The 19,753-nt window shown below is 54.4% G+C and overlaps 6 protein-coding genes across 6 annotated transcripts; 3 read left to right on the forward strand and 3 right to left on the reverse strand.

Moving 5' to 3' along the window:
- Positions 1-888: 888 nt before the first annotated feature.
- COCSUDRAFT_20891 (protein phosphatase 2C) lies at positions 889-4,186 on the reverse strand (the record flags this gene model as incomplete). The annotated part of the gene is made up of 9 exons (XM_005642776.1): positions 889-1,061; positions 1,369-1,555; positions 1,750-1,861; positions 2,068-2,282; positions 2,966-3,088; positions 3,146-3,244; positions 3,442-3,535; positions 3,697-3,797; positions 4,094-4,186. The coding sequence occupies 9 exons, from the start codon at positions 4,184-4,186 to the stop codon at positions 889-891; spliced, it is 1,197 nt and encodes a 398-aa protein (XP_005642833.1).
- Positions 4,187-4,840: 654 nt separating this feature from the next.
- COCSUDRAFT_38711 (S-adenosyl-L-methionine-dependent methyltransferase) lies at positions 4,841-7,176 on the forward strand (the record flags this gene model as incomplete). The annotated part of the gene is made up of 7 exons (XM_005642777.1): positions 4,841-4,895; positions 5,052-5,566; positions 5,709-5,816; positions 5,947-6,049; positions 6,227-6,383; positions 6,543-6,645; positions 6,856-7,176. 7 exons carry the CDS (start codon positions 4,841-4,843, stop codon positions 7,174-7,176), a joined length of 1,362 nt encoding a protein of 453 aa, XP_005642834.1.
- A 763-nt stretch (positions 7,177-7,939) lies between these two features.
- COCSUDRAFT_60484 (alpha/beta-hydrolase) lies at positions 7,940-11,769 on the reverse strand (the record flags this gene model as incomplete). The annotated part of the gene is made up of 10 exons (XM_005642778.1): positions 7,940-8,101; positions 8,443-8,557; positions 8,708-8,788; positions 9,022-9,176; positions 9,540-9,678; positions 10,002-10,123; positions 10,261-10,381; positions 10,524-10,619; positions 10,723-10,846; positions 11,763-11,769. The coding sequence occupies 10 exons, from the start codon at positions 11,767-11,769 to the stop codon at positions 7,940-7,942; spliced, it is 1,122 nt and encodes a 373-aa protein (XP_005642835.1).
- Positions 11,768-13,467, forward strand: COCSUDRAFT_20907 (histidinol phosphate aminotransferase; the record flags this gene model as incomplete). Its single annotated transcript, XM_005642779.1, has 5 exons — positions 11,768-12,046; positions 12,169-12,343; positions 12,463-12,836; positions 12,977-13,084; positions 13,270-13,467. The coding sequence occupies 5 exons, from the start codon at positions 11,768-11,770 to the stop codon at positions 13,465-13,467; spliced, it is 1,134 nt and encodes a 377-aa protein (XP_005642836.1).
- Positions 13,468-13,526: 59 nt separating this feature from the next.
- Positions 13,527-18,051, reverse strand: COCSUDRAFT_26420 (hypothetical protein). Its single transcript, XM_005642780.1, has 11 exons — positions 17,626-18,051; positions 17,230-17,449; positions 16,984-17,126; positions 16,574-16,751; positions 16,149-16,317; positions 15,641-15,881; positions 15,119-15,366; positions 14,566-14,825; positions 14,045-14,171; positions 13,848-13,908; positions 13,527-13,741 (listed from the first exon to the last, which is right to left on the reverse strand). Exons 1-11 carry the CDS (start codon positions 17,809-17,811, stop codon positions 13,625-13,627), a joined length of 1,950 nt encoding a protein of 649 aa, XP_005642837.1. The 5' UTR covers positions 17,812-18,051; the 3' UTR covers positions 13,527-13,624.
- Positions 18,052-18,691: 640 nt separating this feature from the next.
- Positions 18,692-19,689, forward strand: COCSUDRAFT_34592 (hypothetical protein). The gene has a single exon (XM_005642781.1). The coding sequence runs from the start codon at positions 19,093-19,095 to the stop codon at positions 19,387-19,389; it is 297 nt and encodes a 98-aa protein (XP_005642838.1). The 5' UTR covers positions 18,692-19,092; the 3' UTR covers positions 19,390-19,689.
- Positions 19,690-19,753: the final 64 nt, after the last annotated feature.

The raw sequence follows: 19,753 nt of genomic DNA on the forward strand, positions 1-19,753 counted from the left end.
TCAGAGCGTGACAGTGGCGCAGGTAACATGCTGCCATCCATCAGGTCCTGACAAGGTCAGCGGTTCAGACAAGCCTGGCTCCATGACAAAGTGCCTGACTCACAAGTATTTGCAATCACAATTACGCTGTACCGCTGTAGCCCCTTTCGGGGTTCATCTCCCGCCTTGTTGCACCGCTTGCTGCCAAGCCTGCCTCTTTAGATTGCACGAAAGCGCGCTCTTCAGCAACATAGAGGACTGTCAGAACGAAGCCTAGGGCAGGCTGCTCAGGGCATGCTGTGGTCGGGAAACGCTGGCCGTCTGGTTGCCTTCTGAGGCGCCCATCACGATACTATTTATACACAGAAAAGGTCAACCAAGATCGGTAAGCTGCTGTAATGTCCACTACTGGTGGGATCCAGTCAGGATCCCGCCAATGTATTAGCTATTGCCAGAAGGCATATTCCCTCCCCAATAATGGTGCATTCACGCAAGTCCCCAATAAGAATCCGCGATGCTCCTTTTGTCCCTCTGCATCCTAAATGAGCTCCACCATAGAGAACTGCCTCATTTCCAGCAGCGGCGCTTGTCTGGATCAGCACTGGCACAAGTGAGCCCTGCCATGTTGGCTCAAATACCAACCTCCAAAGCTTGTTTATCTTCTTATTTTCTGCCCTTGGACGCTGTCATCTCCCCAGATGCCACAGTAGACCCACGAATATTCCCTGAGATACGAGGCAGCCCTGCTGGAATCAAGCATCAGCGCGCTTCCAACTCCTACACGATCCGCTGGCTGATAGCCGTCCAGGTCCCAATTGTTCGGCCGCGTTTCCCCCTCCAAGTGAAGAGTCATCGCCGTCAGCCATATGCCAGCGCAGTGGTGCGCCTCGGTGTTGTGTGCCTCGGGTATCAAGCCTTGCTGGCTTCCAAGGTCGGAGTGGCGGCACGCGCGGCCGCGGGGGACGCCGGCTGCGCCATGGGCGCCTGCGCAAAGTTGCCGTCTGCTGGGGCCAGCTTTGGCAGCACAGCCGCTGGAGCGTCTCGGTTCAGCACCACGATGCATGCCGTCATGTTGTCGCAGCCTGTGCGCACAGCGCAAGCCCGTCAGATAACACTGTCAAAACACCATGTGCTGGGCTATGCACTGGAGCTCACGATTTGAGACCAGAATCTGAATAACACTTGAACATGTGTCCCAGGTGCGCCAATGGGATGTGAGGGGATGTGACATTGCCAAAGTGCAGGTAACCACACCTTTGATTATAAACACGCAGGATGTGACTACCAAACGAGACCACCTCACATTCCCGGCACATCTGCATGCCATGCATGCTGTGCCCCTCAAAACACCGTCTTGTGAAACTTGATGGTGACTAGAGCAGCGCGCACCGATGCCGCGCGTCTCGCGGGGGTCGGGGGCAAGGCAGGCGTCGAGCAGCTGAGAGGCGATGTCGGGGAGTGCCATGCCGCGGTCGAGGCAGACGCTGACAAACTGCACCACCTCTTGGTTGCTCATCACGTCCCACACGCCGTCGCAGGCCAGCACAAAAAAGCGGTCCTCGTGCCGCAGTTCGATCTGCACCCCCACCACTTTCCCAGGGTCAGCATCACATGCCAGCCCTACCGTTACCCATTGAGATGCCATTCGCAGCCTCCAGAGTGCGCAGAGTTGTATGTATCAAGGGGGTTGCATGCAGCATGTGAGGCTGCAGACAAGACTAATGCAACGGAGAGCTGTCTCATGGGTTGTTCAGTGGTGGATTTGCAGACCTTGACAATGTCCGGCTGCGCGGTGATGATCTGCTCTGCGGGCGCCAGCTGGTCGTTGCCCTTGTACTTCAAATCTCCAATGGCTCTTGACAGGTTGAGGTTGCCGTTTACCCTGGACACACCAATAGAGCTTCTAGTGATAGATGCTTGCCTAATTGCGATCCCATGAAAGCAGGACAGAAAAGCCTTTATGGCACAGAGTCACACTGCCACATGGTGCGCACATGCAGTGAGCTTCCCCAGGAAGTACTGTGATGTGTTGTTACTATTGAAGGTGTAATATGGTTGTTGAATAAGCAGATGAAACAAGCCACACACCTGCTGACGCCGCCCACGTCGGACACGAAGCCACCGGCGGCAGTGATGCGGTTGCGCTCACCCTCGCTCTGGGGCTTGTGGTCCTCGCTCAGCGCCAGGGCCTGCCCGCCGCGGCACAGCACCGCGCGGCTGTCGCCCGCGTTGGCCACCCACAGCTCCTGCCCCTTCAGGACTGCCACCACCGCCGTGCACCCCGCCTGCACACACCGCACCCTCTTAGTTCACCAGCCTGCTTGAACAATACTGAGCAACCCACTGGAGCTGACACATATTGGTGCCTCTGCTACAGGACGAAGCACAAGAGGATGCTTGCACACCACTGCCCCTTCGATCTAGAGCTGCTCCTTGGTAGCTCAGAGCGCTGACCAGGATGCTGTCAGCATTACAAGAATGCAAGCATGGCGGCAATTTTTGCGTCAATGATGGTGGCTGCGATGCATTCTTGCAGGCCATACACTGCTTTTTTGGGCTCCATTCAGGAGGCATCGCCAACAATGTGCATCAAGTTTGCTGTCAAGAAGCTGGAGCCAGACCTGGATGCGGTGCTCAGGGAGGCTGTCTCGCGTGGGGATGTCGACTGACAGTGGCTGCCGCGGGGGGGCCGGGGCGGCCGGCGGCGGCGGCTGCTGGTGGTGATTGCGGGCGGCTGGGGGGTTGGCCTCCGCCAGGGTGGCCGGCAGGGCGGGGGGCGATGTCCCCATGTCTGAGGGGTTGGTGAAGTCCCCTATGGGGTCCATGCTCTCGTCCTCCCCATTGCCGTCCTGACGACGCCTCATCATCAGCACCTGCACCGCCACAGTGTCCTCAACACTACTGTTGGGGTTTGAAAAGGTACGATCCCACATCAGCTCACAGCAAATGTAAAACTCATGACTTCATCCATCCTTTGAAGCGGCACGATGCACCTTGCAGGCAGTGGGCTGTTGAACATAGAAAGCAAGCGTGGAGGCGGGGAGCATGAGGAGGTGGGCAGCACTTGTCTGAGCATGTCGAGGGCCTCGGAGGTGGAGACTTGGCTGTCCTCTTCGCTGGCGTCCGAGTCGCTGCCGCCGCCACCGCCCTTGTGCGTGGCTGGGACGTCCGGCTGCGGCTGCGCGTCGTGCGTGCTGCGCCGCAGGGCCTCTAGCTCGGCCCCATAGGCGGAGTCCTTAAGCATGCTGTCCATTTTGTGAAACACCTGCATCCGCGCAAATATCACAAATCTTGACTGCGGTGCCGCTTTGCTGTTGCAGAGCTCCACATTCCGCGCAGAACTCTTGCTCAGGGTGGGATGCCAAGTTGCATAAGGCTGTAAGCAACCACGTGAGAGGCTGGTAAGAAATATGGCACAATAGGTCTTTCAGATATGGGGTTGTTGAAGCAGAGCATGCTCACCTCAACCAAAGAGTCCGGCAGATTGCCCTCATGATATTTTTCGAGTCGTGTTATCTCCTCAGCAAGGTATTTCTGACAGAATTTGGCAACCTCACTGCAGCACACAAGCCATGGCCATGAGCAACAATGCTCGTAAGGAAGTGGATAAATTCGAGAACTGCAAAAAAAGTTGACGCCGGTATTGTGCAGTCACGCAAATAAATCATGGACGCCCTCGATAACGCTTGCCTTCTAATGGCTTGTAAAAACACTCACCTGCCACCGTGCCCATCAAATACTCCAAAAATTGCTGCGTCAGGAGCGTTGCCCAGATCCACGGTGGCAATGTGTGCATCCTCCATGGTTCTTCGCCAACCCTGTCGTACAGCGCAGAATGCGGTCAGAAAGGCGGGGTGTCAGGCAGCTTCCAAGCTGGATTCGTGCCTGGCTGATGGGTGTCGTCGACGGAAAACAAGGTCAACGACGAGCTCTGACACCTCCATCGTCCAATTATGTATCGTGCATGCAATACAAGGGCTTGAGGTCCAGCGCACAAGGTGCTTGAAAGGACAGTCATTTCTTTCGTCATGCTCATGCTGTGATCCCCAGCTTGCCCCGTTTCAAACTGAAACGCTCACTGCCACCCTGCAAGCGCCTTCATTCTGTCGCCTACCTGCATGGAGGAGCCGCCATACTCCAGGAAGCCCGCCTTGCCTCCAATAAAAGTCTCCTTGTCTGTAATAGGCTGACTGAGATAGGCACCCATCAGAGTCTGGCAGCCAAAGCTATCCCAATCACGCCCCCAAAAGCTTTCTCCTCACCACGATGACCCGGATCAAACCTCACAGGCCGGCTTGTCGGGCCTGGCACTGTCCCCTAAATTACAGGCTCCTTCAAGCCGTGCTGTGCTTGTGCTGCCCACCCCTTACACGGCCCAAGCCGATCTGACCGTCCATAACCCGGCGATCACATGTCATCTCTTCAAGCAATCAATTATTGCCGTCAACCGGGATGTGCTTGCCGAAACTGGGAGGAGCGCTGAAGCCCCCACCTGTTGTGTCCTGCTGCTGCCTCACCGAGTAGTCACCTCTAGCTGGATCTGAGGTCAGGTTGACTTCTGTGTGACCTGTAAATTGTACTTCAAGTTGCGTTCGTACAGCTGATGCATGTCGTTCACAAATGTACTTAAGTACTGATTTGAAAGGAATCATCAGCGTCGTACTGCAGAAGCGTTGCAGCTGTTGAGGTCTCCAAGCACGCACAGTGCTACTTTCTTTGGCTCTCTTGTTGGACTGATGGTTGGAAGAAATTGTAGTTTCTCCTTCTGATGCATCAATCGGGAGTTAGAATGTGGGTCACAATTGCTGCCTTACCAGGAGAGGTGGATTTCGTGTGCTGAGTGGGATTGCAGAGGTGCCCAATGGGCAAGAGGAAGCTTGTGAGCATCCTGAAACGACCTATTCCTGCCACGGGACGTGCAGCTGCTCCTGCTGGTGGCCCTGTTAAGAGGAAGAAGCAGGTAGCCTCCACAGATTACTCACCAGATCAGCAGCCCCGGAAGGAGCAGAAGCCGAGCAGCCCTCAGCATGCAAGGGAGCACAGAGGCACCACCTTCTGGCACGCTGCGTCAGTCGTCGACCGGCAAGCGGCGTCCGCCATTACACACGTGCTGCATGCAGACGCCACCGGCACCGAGGGAGCTTCCATCAAGTCGCTCACCCTCGGCCCAGCCATCCAGGCGAAGAAGGCCACCTACGCAGTCACATGCGAGACGCTCCGCATGCTCCCTGTCATCCAGCAGCTGGTCAGCACGGCAGAGCTGATGGGGCTAGACCCCAGGCTCTCCCGGGAGACGGCCTTCGTGCTCTGTTACGAGCTGCTGTTTGGCGAGGGCCTCCGGCAGAAGGGCCCTGCAGAGCGGCTAGTGCTGAGCGCACGGCCGGCCCTGGAGCAGGAGCTCGCGGCGATGCTGGCTGAAGCGGGAGTGGCGAACGCGCGGGAGCTGATCAGCGAGTCAGCGCAGAGCGCCGCCGCGCAACGTCGGCCGCGGTCCGCGCGCGTGAACACGCTGAAGATGTCCGTGGCAGAGGCACTGACCTGGCTCAGGACGCCAAAGGGGAAGCAGCATTTGAAGCTGGCTGAGTTGGTGAGTTGTGGCACATGCACCTTCCTTCCCAGCCACAGCTCATCTGCAGGCATCTGAAGCCTGCAATTCCTCGTTTCCCCATTGGTGGTGGACATCTCATGGATTGATCGTAGCGCTGAGGTGAGTTTGTCATCCTGTGCAGGGCGCGCAAGTGACTCAGGATGAGCTGCTGCCGGACGTGCTGCTCTTCCCGCCGGCTACGGATTTGCATGATCACCCGCTTGTGAAGAACTCCTGCCTCATTCTGCAGGTGCGGCCCACATGGAACATTTCTCACACATTTGGGTACAATCTCTTTGTGATCACTAAATTTCTCTGTAATGTCTGAGCTATGCAGATGATCCAGGGAGTATGCTAAGGCTTAATTGTGTGAATTGCAGAGCAAGGCGTCGTGCATGCCGGCACATGCGCTGGAGCCTCAGCCTGGCTGGGATGTACTGGATGCCTGTGCAGCTCCCGGCAACAAGACCACCCATCTTGCAGGTACTGGCAAGCATTGAGTAACGATAATGATGCCTTTCAGCAGTGTTTTAGACTCCACAGCCTGTGGTTTGTTCCCAGGGACTTCAAAGATGTTTCTTCCAGAGCAGCACACACATTGGGCATTTGTCAATTGTTGCTGTGCATAGAAATCTTCATCAAACAGCATGGCATTTGCAGCGCTGATGGAAGGGAAGGGCCGCGTGCTGGCGTTTGATAAGGACCCCAAGCGGCTGAAGCGGCTCAAGGCAAATGCGGCTGCAACAGGCGCAGACTGCATCACTGCGCGCGTGGCAGATTTCCTGCAGCTTCCTCTTGCCACGTCCCCAGAATTCAGGCACGCATTCCTGGCATCCCTATCAGCTTCACCTTCCGCCTCCTTTACAATGTCATTAGAAGTGCCACTATGGAATCACTGGGAGGGTGATGAGATGGTGGAAATCCTGACAGTATTTACATATGTTCTGGTATCAACGAGGGAAATATTGCTGTGCAGGAATGTGAGGGGTGCGTTGGTGGACCCTTCGTGCAGCGGCTCCGGCACAACGCTCTCGCGCATGGACTTCCTGCTGCCGTCACATGCAGCACAGCATTCTCCGGCCTCTGCCGAGGAACCCACAGCAGAACCCACGTCAGCAGGCCGTGACAGTGATGTCATCAAGCAGCCTTCTTGCAGCAGAAATGAGCACGAGGGAGGCAGCACGTCTGGGCAGATCGGCAGAGGAGGCTCTGCAGCGGCGCCACGGGAGCAGCCAGAAACAGCAGAGAACCCTAAGAGAGATGCAGCAGAGGAGGGGAGCAGTGGTAAGAGGAGCGAGGGGGATCGCATCGAGCGGCTGGCGCGGTTTCAGGAGGCAGTGGTCCTTCACGCGCTGACGCTGCCGGCGCTGCAGCGGCTGGTGTACTCCACTTGTTCGGTGCATGAGCGCGAAAACGAGGCCGTCGTGGCCGCCGTGCTGCCGCGCGCGAGGGAGCTGGGGTTTGAGCTGGCGGCCCCCTTCCCGGGCTGGCCCCGGCGCGGCTTGGCCAGCAGCGTGGAGGGCGCGGAGCGGCTGGTGCGCACGCACGCCGTCGAGGACGGGACGGATGGGTTCTTCCTGGCTGTGTTCCAGCGCAAAGCGGAGTCTTAGGTAGTCTGTGGAGTTTCGTCTGGGGCAGACTCTGGTCACCAGAGCCTTGCCGTCAATCAATATCTAGTCTGTCTGTCCTGTCATCAGCCCGCTTGTTCAGCTACACGACTTCTCAGGCCGAGCTCTTATAATACTGCCTGACATCCCTAGTACGCCCAGTACTACAGAGCCCGACGCTGCGGGGGTCCAGAGGGTTGTAGACTGCCCAAGTACATATTGCCAATCAGTGAAATATAGAAACTCTGGCCTGAGATTCAGAGCGAGAGCCACCTAACGGATGAATGAAGAATAGAGAGTTAGAGACGCATCAAACTTTTATACAAGGATCATGTGCGTAGCACTCTAGTTCGAAATAGTCCAGAAAAATTTGCCAGTAAAATTTGAGATGTGTGCAAAGATTGGGCTATTCTACTCTCCACCCAATAACGTAGTGCATTGCCGACCAGGTACCTGCTGTACAGGAAGCTGTCATCTCGTATCAATTCTTTGAGATGGGGTGTGTGAGAGCAGGATGATGCCGAGAGGAAGGGAGACAAGGGGCCTCTGGTCAGAAGCTTCCTCAGAAAGGGCCCCCAGAAAGGCACGCGACACAACGAAATTGTAACTTCTGGTCATCATGATACAAGGATAACCCACATGCCAGCTCAGGGAAACACAGTATTGTAGACCAATGCCCATGAATCTCGAGCATCTTCGTCTCTGTACTGTCAAAAATTCCTCAAACTATGCCCTCAGACATGATATATTATGATGCACCCCACATTCATGCCGCCTGTGCTACTGTCTGCTGCCCCATGCTCTTTGCAGTGCGCTCCAGGAATCCGCGCATCAGCTTCTGCACCAGCTCTGGCTGGTCTTGCTGCACCCAGTGCGAGCAGTCCTCCAGCACATGCAGCTCCAAGTCTGGCACATACTTTTCCGTCCCCTGCACAGCCATTTTGCTGATCATGCGCAGGTGTTCCATTTTATGCATACTACTGCCTCTTATTTTGATGTGTGAGACTCAGATTTTCTGCACAATAGGTGTTCACTCGCTTCACAGCCACCAGCCAAGAGTCACCAGAGACATGAACCACATCTTGAAAGTTCTCGTCCTGTTGCATGCTGCACTGGCAAATGCCTTGCGATGACCTGATAGAGAAGAGACTGCCTCAAAAATTAAGGGTTCCCAAGACATGCACAGGTGGAGCAGGAGGCAGATTTTGGGAAGCCCAATGTGGTGGTGGACCTTATACCCAAAGGCGGGGATGTGCAGGAAGGCCTCACCCGGACCAGCTGTGGCCCCAGGGCTGTGTCATTGGCAGCGTACAACATCAGCACGGGCATCTTCAAGCCTCGCCGCAATAACTCATGCGCTTTCCTGTACTCTGGCTGTGGAGAGCTGCATTGCACACAAAAAGATCGGGTGGATCCCAAACACACGAAGAGTCAGTCAAAAAGCCCTCATTAGCACGAGCAACCCGTCGCCTATCATAAGGAGAAGGAGCAGCGCTGGAACGGTGCTCTATGCAGAAAGCATGGCAGTGCGCACCGTGTCTCGCTGTCAAAGAAGGCTCGATAGTAATTGATCGAGGCGGTTGCAGCCCCGGGCCGCGCAAAGCCCTGCTTGTACCTGTTGGCACCAATAGCTTCCTCACCACCCAGAACTCGTATATTGCAGGAACTGTGCATATGCCTCTTTCAACTTCAGATCAATGAAGGAGGCCAGGACAGTAGTTAAAGGCATACCCTCTTCAAAGTCACATGCATTGCATGCTCTCAATGATAAAGGCTCGATAAGCAAAGGATGTTTGATGTTGAAGAGGCTGCAAACAATTGCAGTGGACACAGGCAAGCAGGGCTCACCTCTCGACGTCCTCGTCTGAGACGGCGTCCTTATTGCGCGGCGCCACTGCGGCCGTCTTGAAGGCACCGGAGATGAAGGCAGCGTCCGCGGCCAGCGCCAGGAACTCCGGCAGCTTGGGCGCCTGGAAGAACAGCATGTACCAGCTGCGCCGGAACTGCGCAACAGCATGTGTCTCAAAACTGCTGATTCTGCCAAAACCCAGATATTGTGCGGTCTGAGCCAGCGGCAGCAAAACCTAAGGTTGGGTCACATTATCCACCCTCGTCACATTATGCACTGCCCCATTCTGGTCCCTTGATGTGCCAGCAGGCAGTGCTGCTATCGTCACATAAAGCAGCGCTCCCTGATGAAAATTCTCAATGGCAAATCCCACGCACAGCAGCGAGTGTCACTTTCTACCATTCGCTCCTCCGCAAGGCAAGAGGGTCATGCACAGTGTTGCAGCCTACACTGCACAGTGCAGCTAACAGTGCAGCTACAGTGCGCAGTACTGCGTGGGCTTGGTGCAGTGACACACCTGGTCGAGGTCCAGGTTGTCTCTCCAGGAGGCGGGGTGCGGCAGGCCCATCACAACCAGCCGCTCCACCGCTTGTGGGTACAGCGCCGCTGTGTGCCAGGCCACCATGCCGCCCCAGTCATGCGCCACCAGCACGCACCTGCAGCAGTGTCACAGTGCTGTTCACTGCTATTCACTGCACCGCCTATCCTCCTCTCTTCAAAGAGGAGTGAACCCTTTAGATATCTTGTCCCGACACTCTCATACATCCATGAGGTGCTGAAATTCCAAATCCGCGACAATCATTTTCCAGCGCTGTTGGGTCTTATGCTCAGCCTGGTGCCTGACAAAGGCTGAGTGCACGTGAGAAAGATTGCATGCAGCTGGAGAGTCCTGCCTGAGTTGATCTGATAGACCAGGAGTCAAAGATGGAGTGGAGTGCAAGATGGCAAAGCCTCTGAGGTCATGTAAGGGGTGCCTCACCTTTCGTGGCCGAGCGCCTTGATCAGCGCGGCTGTGTCTGACGCGAGTGTGGGGATGGTGTAGTTGTGCCTGCCCTCTGGCTTGTCTGACTCCCCATACCCTCGCATGTCCACCGCCACAACCTGCCCACCCATTGAGCACACTCCTGACTTGGCAGTAATGCCTGAAGTATCTGCATCAACCATTATGCGCTGTTCAGAGCACGGGTATGCGAGTGGCACATGTGTTGCATTGCAGGTGCTTGGGCAAGGCTGAGCACCTCATAGTCCTCCTTGAACTGCTGCATCTGCCTGCGCCAGCTGAACCACAGCTCTGGGAAGCCGTGCAGAAACAGCATCAGAGGCTTCCCGTGCCCTCGCCCCGCCGAGACTGTGTGCAATCTGCCGAGCACAAAGAGGATGCCTCAAAACATGCTGTAGGGAGCCCAGTGTTTCCAGGTGTGTAGAGCAGCAGGCTGGAAACAAGAGCATGAAGGCTTTCAAGACAAGTGGATGGGAGAAAGGAGATTGCAGCAAGACGCACCTGAGGCCATTGACCGTAACAAAGCCGTGCTCCAGGTCAAATGGATCCTTGAACTTCATAGCAGAGCGGTCCACATTGGAAAAGAATACCTCGCGACTGCAGCACATGACCAGTGACTCATTCCGATGGTCAAAAATAGCACATCACATACACAGAAGCACATTCGCGAAGCATCACAGATATAGAGTCTTGAACTTACCCAAGCGTCACACCCAGCAGGGCCAGAAACCCCTGGTAAGCCCAGATGGGCACAGCAACAAAGGTGATGAGGGTGAAGTACTTCAGCCACCCTCCCACAATCTCTGGAAGCGTTCTGGGAGGAACTGCATTGCAAGAAGTAGATTATGATTGACTATTGATAGAAATCACTCATTTATCAGGCTCGTCTTCAACAGTGTGCAGCCTCACCTTCTACAGTGTCTTGGGGGAGGTCAGCAGCGGCAGAGCATGCAAAAGTGCGCTTTGGTGGAGCAGACGAGAATGGCTGTGTATGAAAGTACTTCTTGCAAAGGGGTGCTTTCGAGACTGACCATCCTTGCACACACCAAGTTCAATGGATGAGCACATGCATCTGGACTTACTTGTGAAGGATCAGCTATCGCGATCACAAATAGTGGTAGAAACTGTCAATGTAAGTTGCAGGTGCTACTCACCATGCAGATGTGGCGTTGATTGAGGTGCAGGACTGTGCGTCACCCTGCCAATGTGCATTGGACAACATGTTCAGACATTGGAGAGGAAACTGCTTTACGGACCTTCTTCAGTACGTGATCACAATATGAATTAGATGATTTTATCACCTGACGGTCGGGCACGCTCTCGACGGGCGTCTCGTGTCCAAGCGACCGAGCACATGGCGCGATACTCGCTGTGTGAGCATGCTCTGCTGAAGCGATCGCATCGAAAGATACTATATGTGAGATAGGTTGCAGATTTCTTGTATCAATCAATTGCAGGGCCCAAATCCGTGTCCTCTCAACGTTAAGGTAATTCCCTGAGTCACCACTGAGTAACCGCCCGCAACATGTGAAGCTGCTTGGAGCAACACTGGCATCTTTGCGGCCAAGTAGGTGCTCGAAAACACACGATATTCTGTGATGGCGTTTCATGGTCTGTTATTGCCTCAGTCTGCTCCTGTTCTTTGTGACAACACTCTGAGAAGAAACTGCCAGCAGCTGATAAGCCTGCGAGCAGCTAGGCCTGTCGTGTGCTCAGCGAGTCCAGCTGTGGAAGTCGCACCTAGCATGAATGGCTCATGCACAGACACATTCATTCGACCGCATCTAAGAAAGCTCGCTGCTTACACTCCCATCGAGCCCTTTGAAGTCCTGTCAAAGCGGTTAGGCCGTGCGCCAGAAGACATCATCAAATTGGATGCCAATGAGAACCCTTATGGCCCTCCTCGGGAGGTCCTGGCAGCCCTTGGGGACATGCCATTCCCCAATATCTACCCAGATCCTGAGACAAGGAGGTTGCGATCTGCTCTTGCAGAATTGAATGACATCCCCATGGAACACTTGCTGGTACGTCACCACGCCATCACCATACAAGAGTGTCAGTCTAGGGCCAAAAGGATGGCCAATCTGCCATTCCAACTTGCATACATGCAGGGACAGCTTCTGATTACTCCCCGTCACATGGGCAGGTTGGATGTGGAGCGGATGAACTCATAGACCTGCTCATGCGGTGTGTATTGGACCCCGGAGACAGCATTGTAGATTGCCCGCCCACCTTCACCATGTATGCCTTTGACGCGGCGGTCAACGGAGCAAACGTCATCACCGTCCCCCGGCTGGATGGCTTCAGGATAGATGTCCCAGGTGAGCCCACAAGTCAAGATCATACCTTTCTATGACGCCGCCCAAACGATCAGTTATACGCCGGACATCTCCACCCATCTGTGTGCCTGATCCTTCTGTGCTGTGGCTGGTTGTTGCAGCGATTGAGCGGGTAGTGCGGGAGCGGCGGCCGAAAATGGTGTTCATGACATCGCCAAACAACCCGGACGGCTCCATGATCACAGAGGCCGACCTGCTGGCAGTCCTGGCGCTGCCTGTTCTGGTGGTGCTGGACGAGGCCTACATAGAGTTTTCTGAGGAGGCCTCGCGCATGCGCTGGGTGATGGAGCGGCCTAATCTGGTCGTGCTGCGCACCTTCAGCAAGAGTGCTGGGCTGGCGGGGCTGCGCGTCGGGTATGGGGCGTTCCCTGCGGGCATGATCGACTACCTCTGGCGAGCCAAACAGCCCTACAACGTCTCGGTGGCCGCAGAGACTGCCGCCTGCGCTGCGCTGACCAACCCTCAGTACCTGCAGGTGCTGTGCTGTGCTATGCTGCCCTGGGAACAAGCCTGACTGCAGCTTGATTGCTGCTAGTGGTGCTGATACAGTGGATTTGCAACGGAGATCTCAGCAGGGTGTGTCACAAGGGGTAAGCTTTGTTTTGTTTGTTCCAGGATGTCCGCGATAAGCTGGTCGTAGAGAGGGAGCGCCTCTTTGGACTGCTGCAAGATGTTCCCTTCCTGGAGCCATATCAGTCTTCAGCCAACTTCATCCTGTGCAAGGTGATTCTCTGACCTTTCGCTCCTGTTGGCTTGTGGCATTGTCCAGAATTTACATGAATCTTCTCAAAATTCCTGCCACTGTAGCATACCATCACCGGAAAGAAGTTTCGTCCAGGACGAGACCACAGCGTTTAAATGTGTGCTGGATGATGCGGACAGTGTTCAGGCATGTTGTTGTGATTCAGGTGGTTGGCGGGCAGGATGCCAAGGCGGTGAAGGATACACTTGCATCAGAGCATGGCATCATGGTACGCCACTATGCCAAGGCGGAGCTGAGCGGCTTCATTAGGATCTCTGTGGGCCGGCCAGAGCACACAGATGCCCTCATAGCTGCTCTGCGGACCCTGGAGCAGCCCGTTGCTGCTGTTGTGGAGGAGGAGTGAGCCGTGGAGAGTGGATGCAATTTTTGTTCAAATTGCTGTTTGACAGAACTGTCAGAACTGTCTTAGCAACCTTTTACAACCTTGGTCACATGGCAGCTCATGTTGGTCAGAAGACTCATTGGAGGAGCAGTGTTTCGTTGGTCATTATGCTACAGAATCAGTCAACGGAAGTCTTGATCTCAATGTTGACCATTTTGACATCCTCAAATGGCTTGTCAAAGCGGTCTGTCTTCACCTTCTCAATCGTTTGCACCACATCTGCGCCCTTCACTACCTGCACACAAGAAAAGCCCCAAATATCAGTGGCAACGAGAAGATGCATTTCTCCCACTTTTGCACTACAAAATTCCTCAGAAATGGAAGGCATGGCAATCACTCACCCTCCCAAACACAGTGTGCTTGTTGTCCAGCCAGGGCGTGGGCACAGTGGTGATGAAGAACCTGCACCCACAGCATTCATCTCAGCGCTGCCAGCTTGAGCAGATCCACACGTCACTGATGACCTTACCCTACAAGGAAAGGAAGTGCTCACACACGAATGTCCAGGCAATAATGACGATGGTGGCATGCAACGTACTGTGAGCCATTTGTCCCAGGCCCTGCATTGGCCATTGAGACAGTGAAGGCACGGTCGTGCCGGAGGTTGCGGCTAAACTCGTCCTCAAACTCGCCGCCCCAAATGCTCTGCCCACCGGTGCCGTCTCCTGTGCAGAGGCAAGTGCGCATCAGCACAAATATATGCAGATTGGAGCTCTCTAATGAAGCTTGTTCAATTTCATATGGTACTGTGAAAAGTCCTGTGCCATGCTTGCAAGCAGGAGCATGCCCCTGTTCCAGTGTGAGTGTTGCATTTTGGCCGAAAGAGGAGCTACATATATCCATGTGCTGCACAGTATGTACCAGCTCACAGAAGTGGCCACCCCTATCCTTCTGCTGAATCCCATCATACACATTGCTGGAGAGGAGGACAGAGACTCGCAGCTGCTCAGAAGCTTCCCCAAACTAGTGCAACAAGAGAGGCAGGGTATGAGCCTGGTACGAGCACGTGCCCTGTCCGTCTGCTGCATCTGCTCGGAGGGGGTGGGGCGCAGGGCGCACCGAGGGGGTCGCCGGTCTGGAGCATGAAGCCCTTGATGACGCGGTGGAAGATGATGCCTTCGTAGTAGCCGTTGCGCGCATGCATCGCAAAGTTCTCCACCGTCTTGGGGCACTCGTCTGGGAACAGCTTGAGCGTTATGTCGCCCTTGGTCGTGTGGATCACCGCGCCCCGGGGCAGCACCTCCGCAGCCTCGTCGCCGCCGGCCGCGCCGTCCACCGCGCCCACCTCCTCCAGCGACGGCTTCTCGTTGAATACGTCCCTGCGGGAATGGTGCAGTACTTAAGTCAAGATCCGGCTGGACTCGTCCCCGTTTCTGGTGATTCCAAAGTTCTTGGATAGGCTCTGCCTCACTGCTAGCTGCTACAGAACATAATGTAGCGAAGACTCCTTTGCCGTGTAATCAACATGGGGGCTATTAGTACACTATGCATTACCCCTTAACAAGTATGCTGCAACAGCAGCATCTCACCCTTGATGCCTACATGAAATTCCACATCACAAAGTGATCAAGCATGAAAATTGCATGGCCCAGGAATCAACAACCATCCGCACCTGCCGCCGGTGGCGTCGTCGGCGTCGGCGGGCTCGCGGCGGGTGAAGAGGAAGAGGCGCGGGCGGTTGTGCGCGCAGGCGACGAGGGTGGGGTCGGTCTCGTGCACCTTGACGCCGGCGCCAAGGCGCTTGGTCTTGGTGGTGCCGGAAGAGGGCACGCCCTGGTACAGCGCCAGCCGCAGGAAGCGCTCCGAGTTCTCCACCTTACCCAGAATGCGCGCCACCCGGTTCGAGACCAGGTTTACCACCTGCCGGGAGCACACTCTCCATTCACCTTGCGCAGATGTGGGACAGGTACCCTGCAGGTATGATTTGGAGCAAGTAGACCAGAGAATGCCATACAGCATCGCAAGACGGGATATGATGCAGTGAATTATAGTTTCCTCTTGAGGGGACTTGTTTGATGGGACGAAGACAGCTGCAGCCTCTCTTCCTAGCAGAAGCATCTGGTTGTCAGAACATGCCTATTGTCAAGGCAAGGATTGTGAGGTGCGGGTCACGCTCAAAGCACCATGGTCGCACCTTGATGCCCAGGAGGGTGGAGAAGAGCACGAAGTTGCCGGAGTCGTCAAAAATAGCGTTCTGGTGCGGAGCGGCAGCGTCGGCAAGCAGCTCCTTCTCGACTGCGACACGGCGGCCGAAGTCCATGGGGTCCAGGCGCGCCAGAACGCTGTCACTGCTCTGCAGCTCCGCCGCCGCCTCCAGCGACTCGTCGTACACCCGCCGCAGCCGTCCGCTCCCAAACCAAAACACCCGCACCCGCCTGCCAAATATTCCCACGCGATTGGTGCATTTGTCTCTCCGCTTTGTACAGCTTTCTATTGTGGAGATTTTGCTACTTGTCAGCGGAAGGAAGAGATGGAGAGGCCAGATCCCTGCTTGCGCGCAAGGCTGGCAAGGCACATAATCACAAGTTGGATAAATCCCAGATCAGCAAGTGGATTTACCTGCATGGCATACAGTGTTGCATCACAAGGAATCCATATTTCCAGTAGAAGGTGGCAAGCACAATCAGCAGGAGGTGCTGCACCTGTCAGAGGAGAAGGTCACGAATTGCGAGCCGTCCCTGCAGACCTCCAGGGACTGCACAGCGGTCTTCGCCTTTGCGTGAGCATAGAGGTCTGTGTCCAGCTTGCTGCTGAAATCCACGTCCTCCTCAGGGAAGGCTTGCCCGGTTGATCTCCAGTACTCGATCATCCCTGCATTCCACATTTGGACACGCCTGTCAGCCTCCATTGCAGGCTGCAACTTCAAGCCTCAGCTGCCTGAAGTACTGAATCCAACAGCTCCAGCAGGGCTACGACCCAGTGGTCCTTCAGTGGCGCTATATCTCAGAGGGCCTTGCAGGCACTGCAGACAGTTGAGCAGCATGCAAAGAACTCATGCGATGGCGAGGCCGTGGTGTGATCGTGCCGAAAATTACAAATCTTGCAAGAATCTTGAGGGGTGACACACCTTTCTGGTCGATGGAGATGACAGTGTCATGCGCTGCATTGTAGCGCATGACTACCACTGGCGCCCTGTGCACTTTGAAGCTCTCCATCGGCTCTTCACTGCCTGAGCGCACGTCGTAGACATGCACTGATGGGCCCTCCAGCTCTGCCACGGCCAGCTTTGTGTTGGAGTCCCCTCTCTGATGCACAGCACCATGCTTCAATCCCTTTCCAAGAGGGAATCTGCCCATTTGGCTTGAGACACCAGTCAGACAGGCAGAGACAGCATTAAGGTCTCTGTGCAAGTCAAGTTGTGCAAGGAACATAGCAAAATGGACAACAGAAATGTGGACAACGTGCGGGCCTCCATTCGAGAAAGCCATTGGGAGACTTCTGCACTTTGCAAAGCGCAGAAGGACGGTAGCAGCGCACCCTGAAGATCCATTCCGTGCATGATGGCACGAAGGTGAGGCGGAGCATGGCCATCATGTCAATGTTGGGGATGTCAAACACCTTTATTGATTTGTCATCCGACATGCTCACTAGCAGCGAGCCGTCAGGGCTCACAGACAGCCCTGCACATCATGCTCTGCGCTGAGTACCCTTGGACATGAATGAGCTTCACTAGTCCATTTCTGACCCGGCACCTCATCTCAGGGACTACAGCGGATGTCTCACCCTTTACAGGACCCAGATGCGCCCGGAAGTGCTTTGCAAACTCGATGCCGGTTGCGCGCTTCTTCCAGAACTTTATGTGGCCATCAGCAGAGCCGGTGATGAGAAAGTCCACATCAGCGGCGACCACAGCATGTGTGACCACGTCTCGGTGCATGTAGCTGCGCTCGTACATCTCTGCTGATGGCAGCGCATGCAGAAAATCCTGCTCGTGCTCCAATTTCTGTGTGCAGCATTTGCATGCCTGTCATGCTCAGTGGTGCCACAACACCCAGCATGGAGCGATAAAAACTGCAATTGTTTCTGCCTCGAAGGTCCTCAATCGTTTTTGCAGCTCTCCAGCAACAGACGGAGGGCCAGATCAAACGCAAGCAATCGGGAGCCCCTCCACCAACTCACCCTCCTTTTCCTCGCCTTTGGTAGGACAGGCCCCACCATTGCATCCTCCTCATCCTCTTCTGCTGCTTCGGCTCCCTCTGGAATTGAGGACAGACCAGCGAGTTGTTGCCTTCTCTGCACCCCAACATCTTCTGCAGGCGCCTGTTGGGAGCTTCCACCGTTTGTTGCAGCTTTATCCTCGGCCATGACGGCCGTCACAACTGTCCAAAAAATAAGTTTTGCTTGTAGCTTTGTCCACACACAACTAAATACGATGCAAGTTATAGCTAAACTGGAAGACTGGTGCCAGAAAACTCAAGTGCCTCTTCCCTATCAAGCGATGTCACAATATGATACACAGATTGGTTAAGACCCGTGCTGATATTCTTTGGAAACTTTTTTAAACAACGATTTTGGCTGGCATTCGCTATAATGCATTCGACAAATTGCAATGGTGGGGGGTCCCGCAGCCTTCCCGCAGCTAGAGAACATGTGAAGGGGTCATGTGGATGCTGACTCCGAATGGCCTTTTGGCTTTGTGGCAGAAAAAGCGCATTATCCGTACAGCACATCTGATGGTCATGATTGGCTGGACATCACCTACTCAGCTTTGTAGCCAAAGAAAGTTTCTGGAGAGGATTTGCATTCCATCATGATAAGGGTCCCATGAGGTACCGGGAGGATGGACTGATTCAGAATCCGGAGAACTAGCATCAGGGCAGAGTTTGCCATGGCCATCACATCATGATGATCAGACACAAAGCTGATGAGGGTGTAGGAGTTCAACATATACTGTAGTAGTCATTCTAAAACCTACAGACTACTACAGCATTCATCCACCCTTTCTGGCCAAGAGTAATAATTTTAATGCGGGTTTTAGAATGACTACTACAGTAACCACCCAGATCATGGAGTTACTGAGCCCAGTAGCCCTTGGGCCTGCAGATGCTGAGTTCTTGACGAGCACCACATAGATCTGCAGATCTGAGCAATTCATCATGCATGATATTGGCATCAAAATTTGATGATCAAATCATTGATGTGCGGCAGTCCCGGTACCGGTATGTCGGATTTTTTAAACCAAGGTGCACATGACTTTGCCTTTACAAGCATAGAGATACACGCCCCAAAGAAAGTAGGCACAACTGCTTGAAAAAACGGGTCTCCCTTGATCACGGAAACTCACAGATGCAGCCACGAATGAATTCAGAAAGTGACTGAGCTTTCAAACCACCAAGAACATCCAGTCCTAAAACAGAGCAGTCACTGACACTAAGAAGCTAAGTTCTAAACGCAACTAACAAGTCAATTCTAGCGCGAATCTTCAAGGATTGCAACAAGAGGAAATATGCATGTCGGAATAGGTGCACGTTGCAAGCATGAAAGAATAGAGCAGAGACCACACCACACTTGTACACACACCATCTGACGCCGAACCTAAGAGTAGCAAACACGCACCCATCAAAGAATGAAGACTTTAACGTTCAGATGCACCCCTTTGCTAATGATGTTCCCCATCAACTCCTCAAGCACAGCGGAAAACAGTTGTGTCATTGGCCCACAATTCCGTGGCAGCAAAAGACCCCGACACTCCATGGAAAGGCCACAAGGTCTGATGGGCGCCCAGTCAGCTCATTGACACAAATATTTTACTTCCAGTCATTCGGACACACCCCAGCCATCAAAAATCTGCAACACAAAGGGCCTGGGGGGTTGGATAAGGTACAAATGCTCATATACAAAATGACTGCCAATTACGCGGGAGTATGTCTCAAGCACGCCTGATCGCCCTGGATCAGGCAACCCTGTCGGGCTGTTGATACAGTAGAATTCGGTCTTAACAACTCTCCTGCAAAGCGTGCTGGATGGCACGCCCCTTATTTATCCTCTCCCAGTCACAAAACTCATAAATCAAAACCCAAGATACGATAACAGAACGCCTCGTGTGGCTTGGCATGCAGCCGCCCTTATCTAAATCTTCTCAACTGTCTGAACACGAAGCGTTCCCAGGACCTTCTCAAATTGCAATAATCACTGATCAAACCCGCCCGGCGTCTGAATTCATGTCTGGATTTGAGATGGGGCAACGGAGGCCTCCAGCAAATTGCTGCACCTCTTGCAGGCACAATAACTTATTTGCCGCCGCTGC

Source organism: Coccomyxa subellipsoidea, assembly GCF_000258705.1.
Source record: "Coccomyxa subellipsoidea C-169, whole genome shotgun sequence".
In the NCBI taxonomy this organism is placed as follows: domain Eukaryota; kingdom Viridiplantae; phylum Chlorophyta; class Trebouxiophyceae; family Coccomyxaceae; genus Coccomyxa; species Coccomyxa subellipsoidea.

Excerpts from the sequence above, each read along its gene's own strand:
- COCSUDRAFT_34592 (XM_005642781.1), top strand. The coding sequence starts at position 19,093 with ATGCACCCCTTTGCTAATGATGTTCCCCATCAACTCCTCAAGCACAGC.
- COCSUDRAFT_26420 (XM_005642780.1), bottom strand. The coding sequence starts at position 17,811 with ATGGCCGAGGATAAAGCTGCAACAAACGGTGGAAGCTCCCAACAGGCG. Across the intron at positions 17,127-17,229 it reads GCATCTGGGTCCTGTAAAGG|GGCTGTCTGTGAGCCCTGAC; the intron begins GTGAGACATCCG and ends CATGATGTGCAG. Across the intron at positions 14,826-15,118 it reads GACGACGCCACCGGCGGCAG|GGACGTATTCAACGAGAAGC; the intron begins GTGCGGATGGTT and ends CCATTCCCGCAG.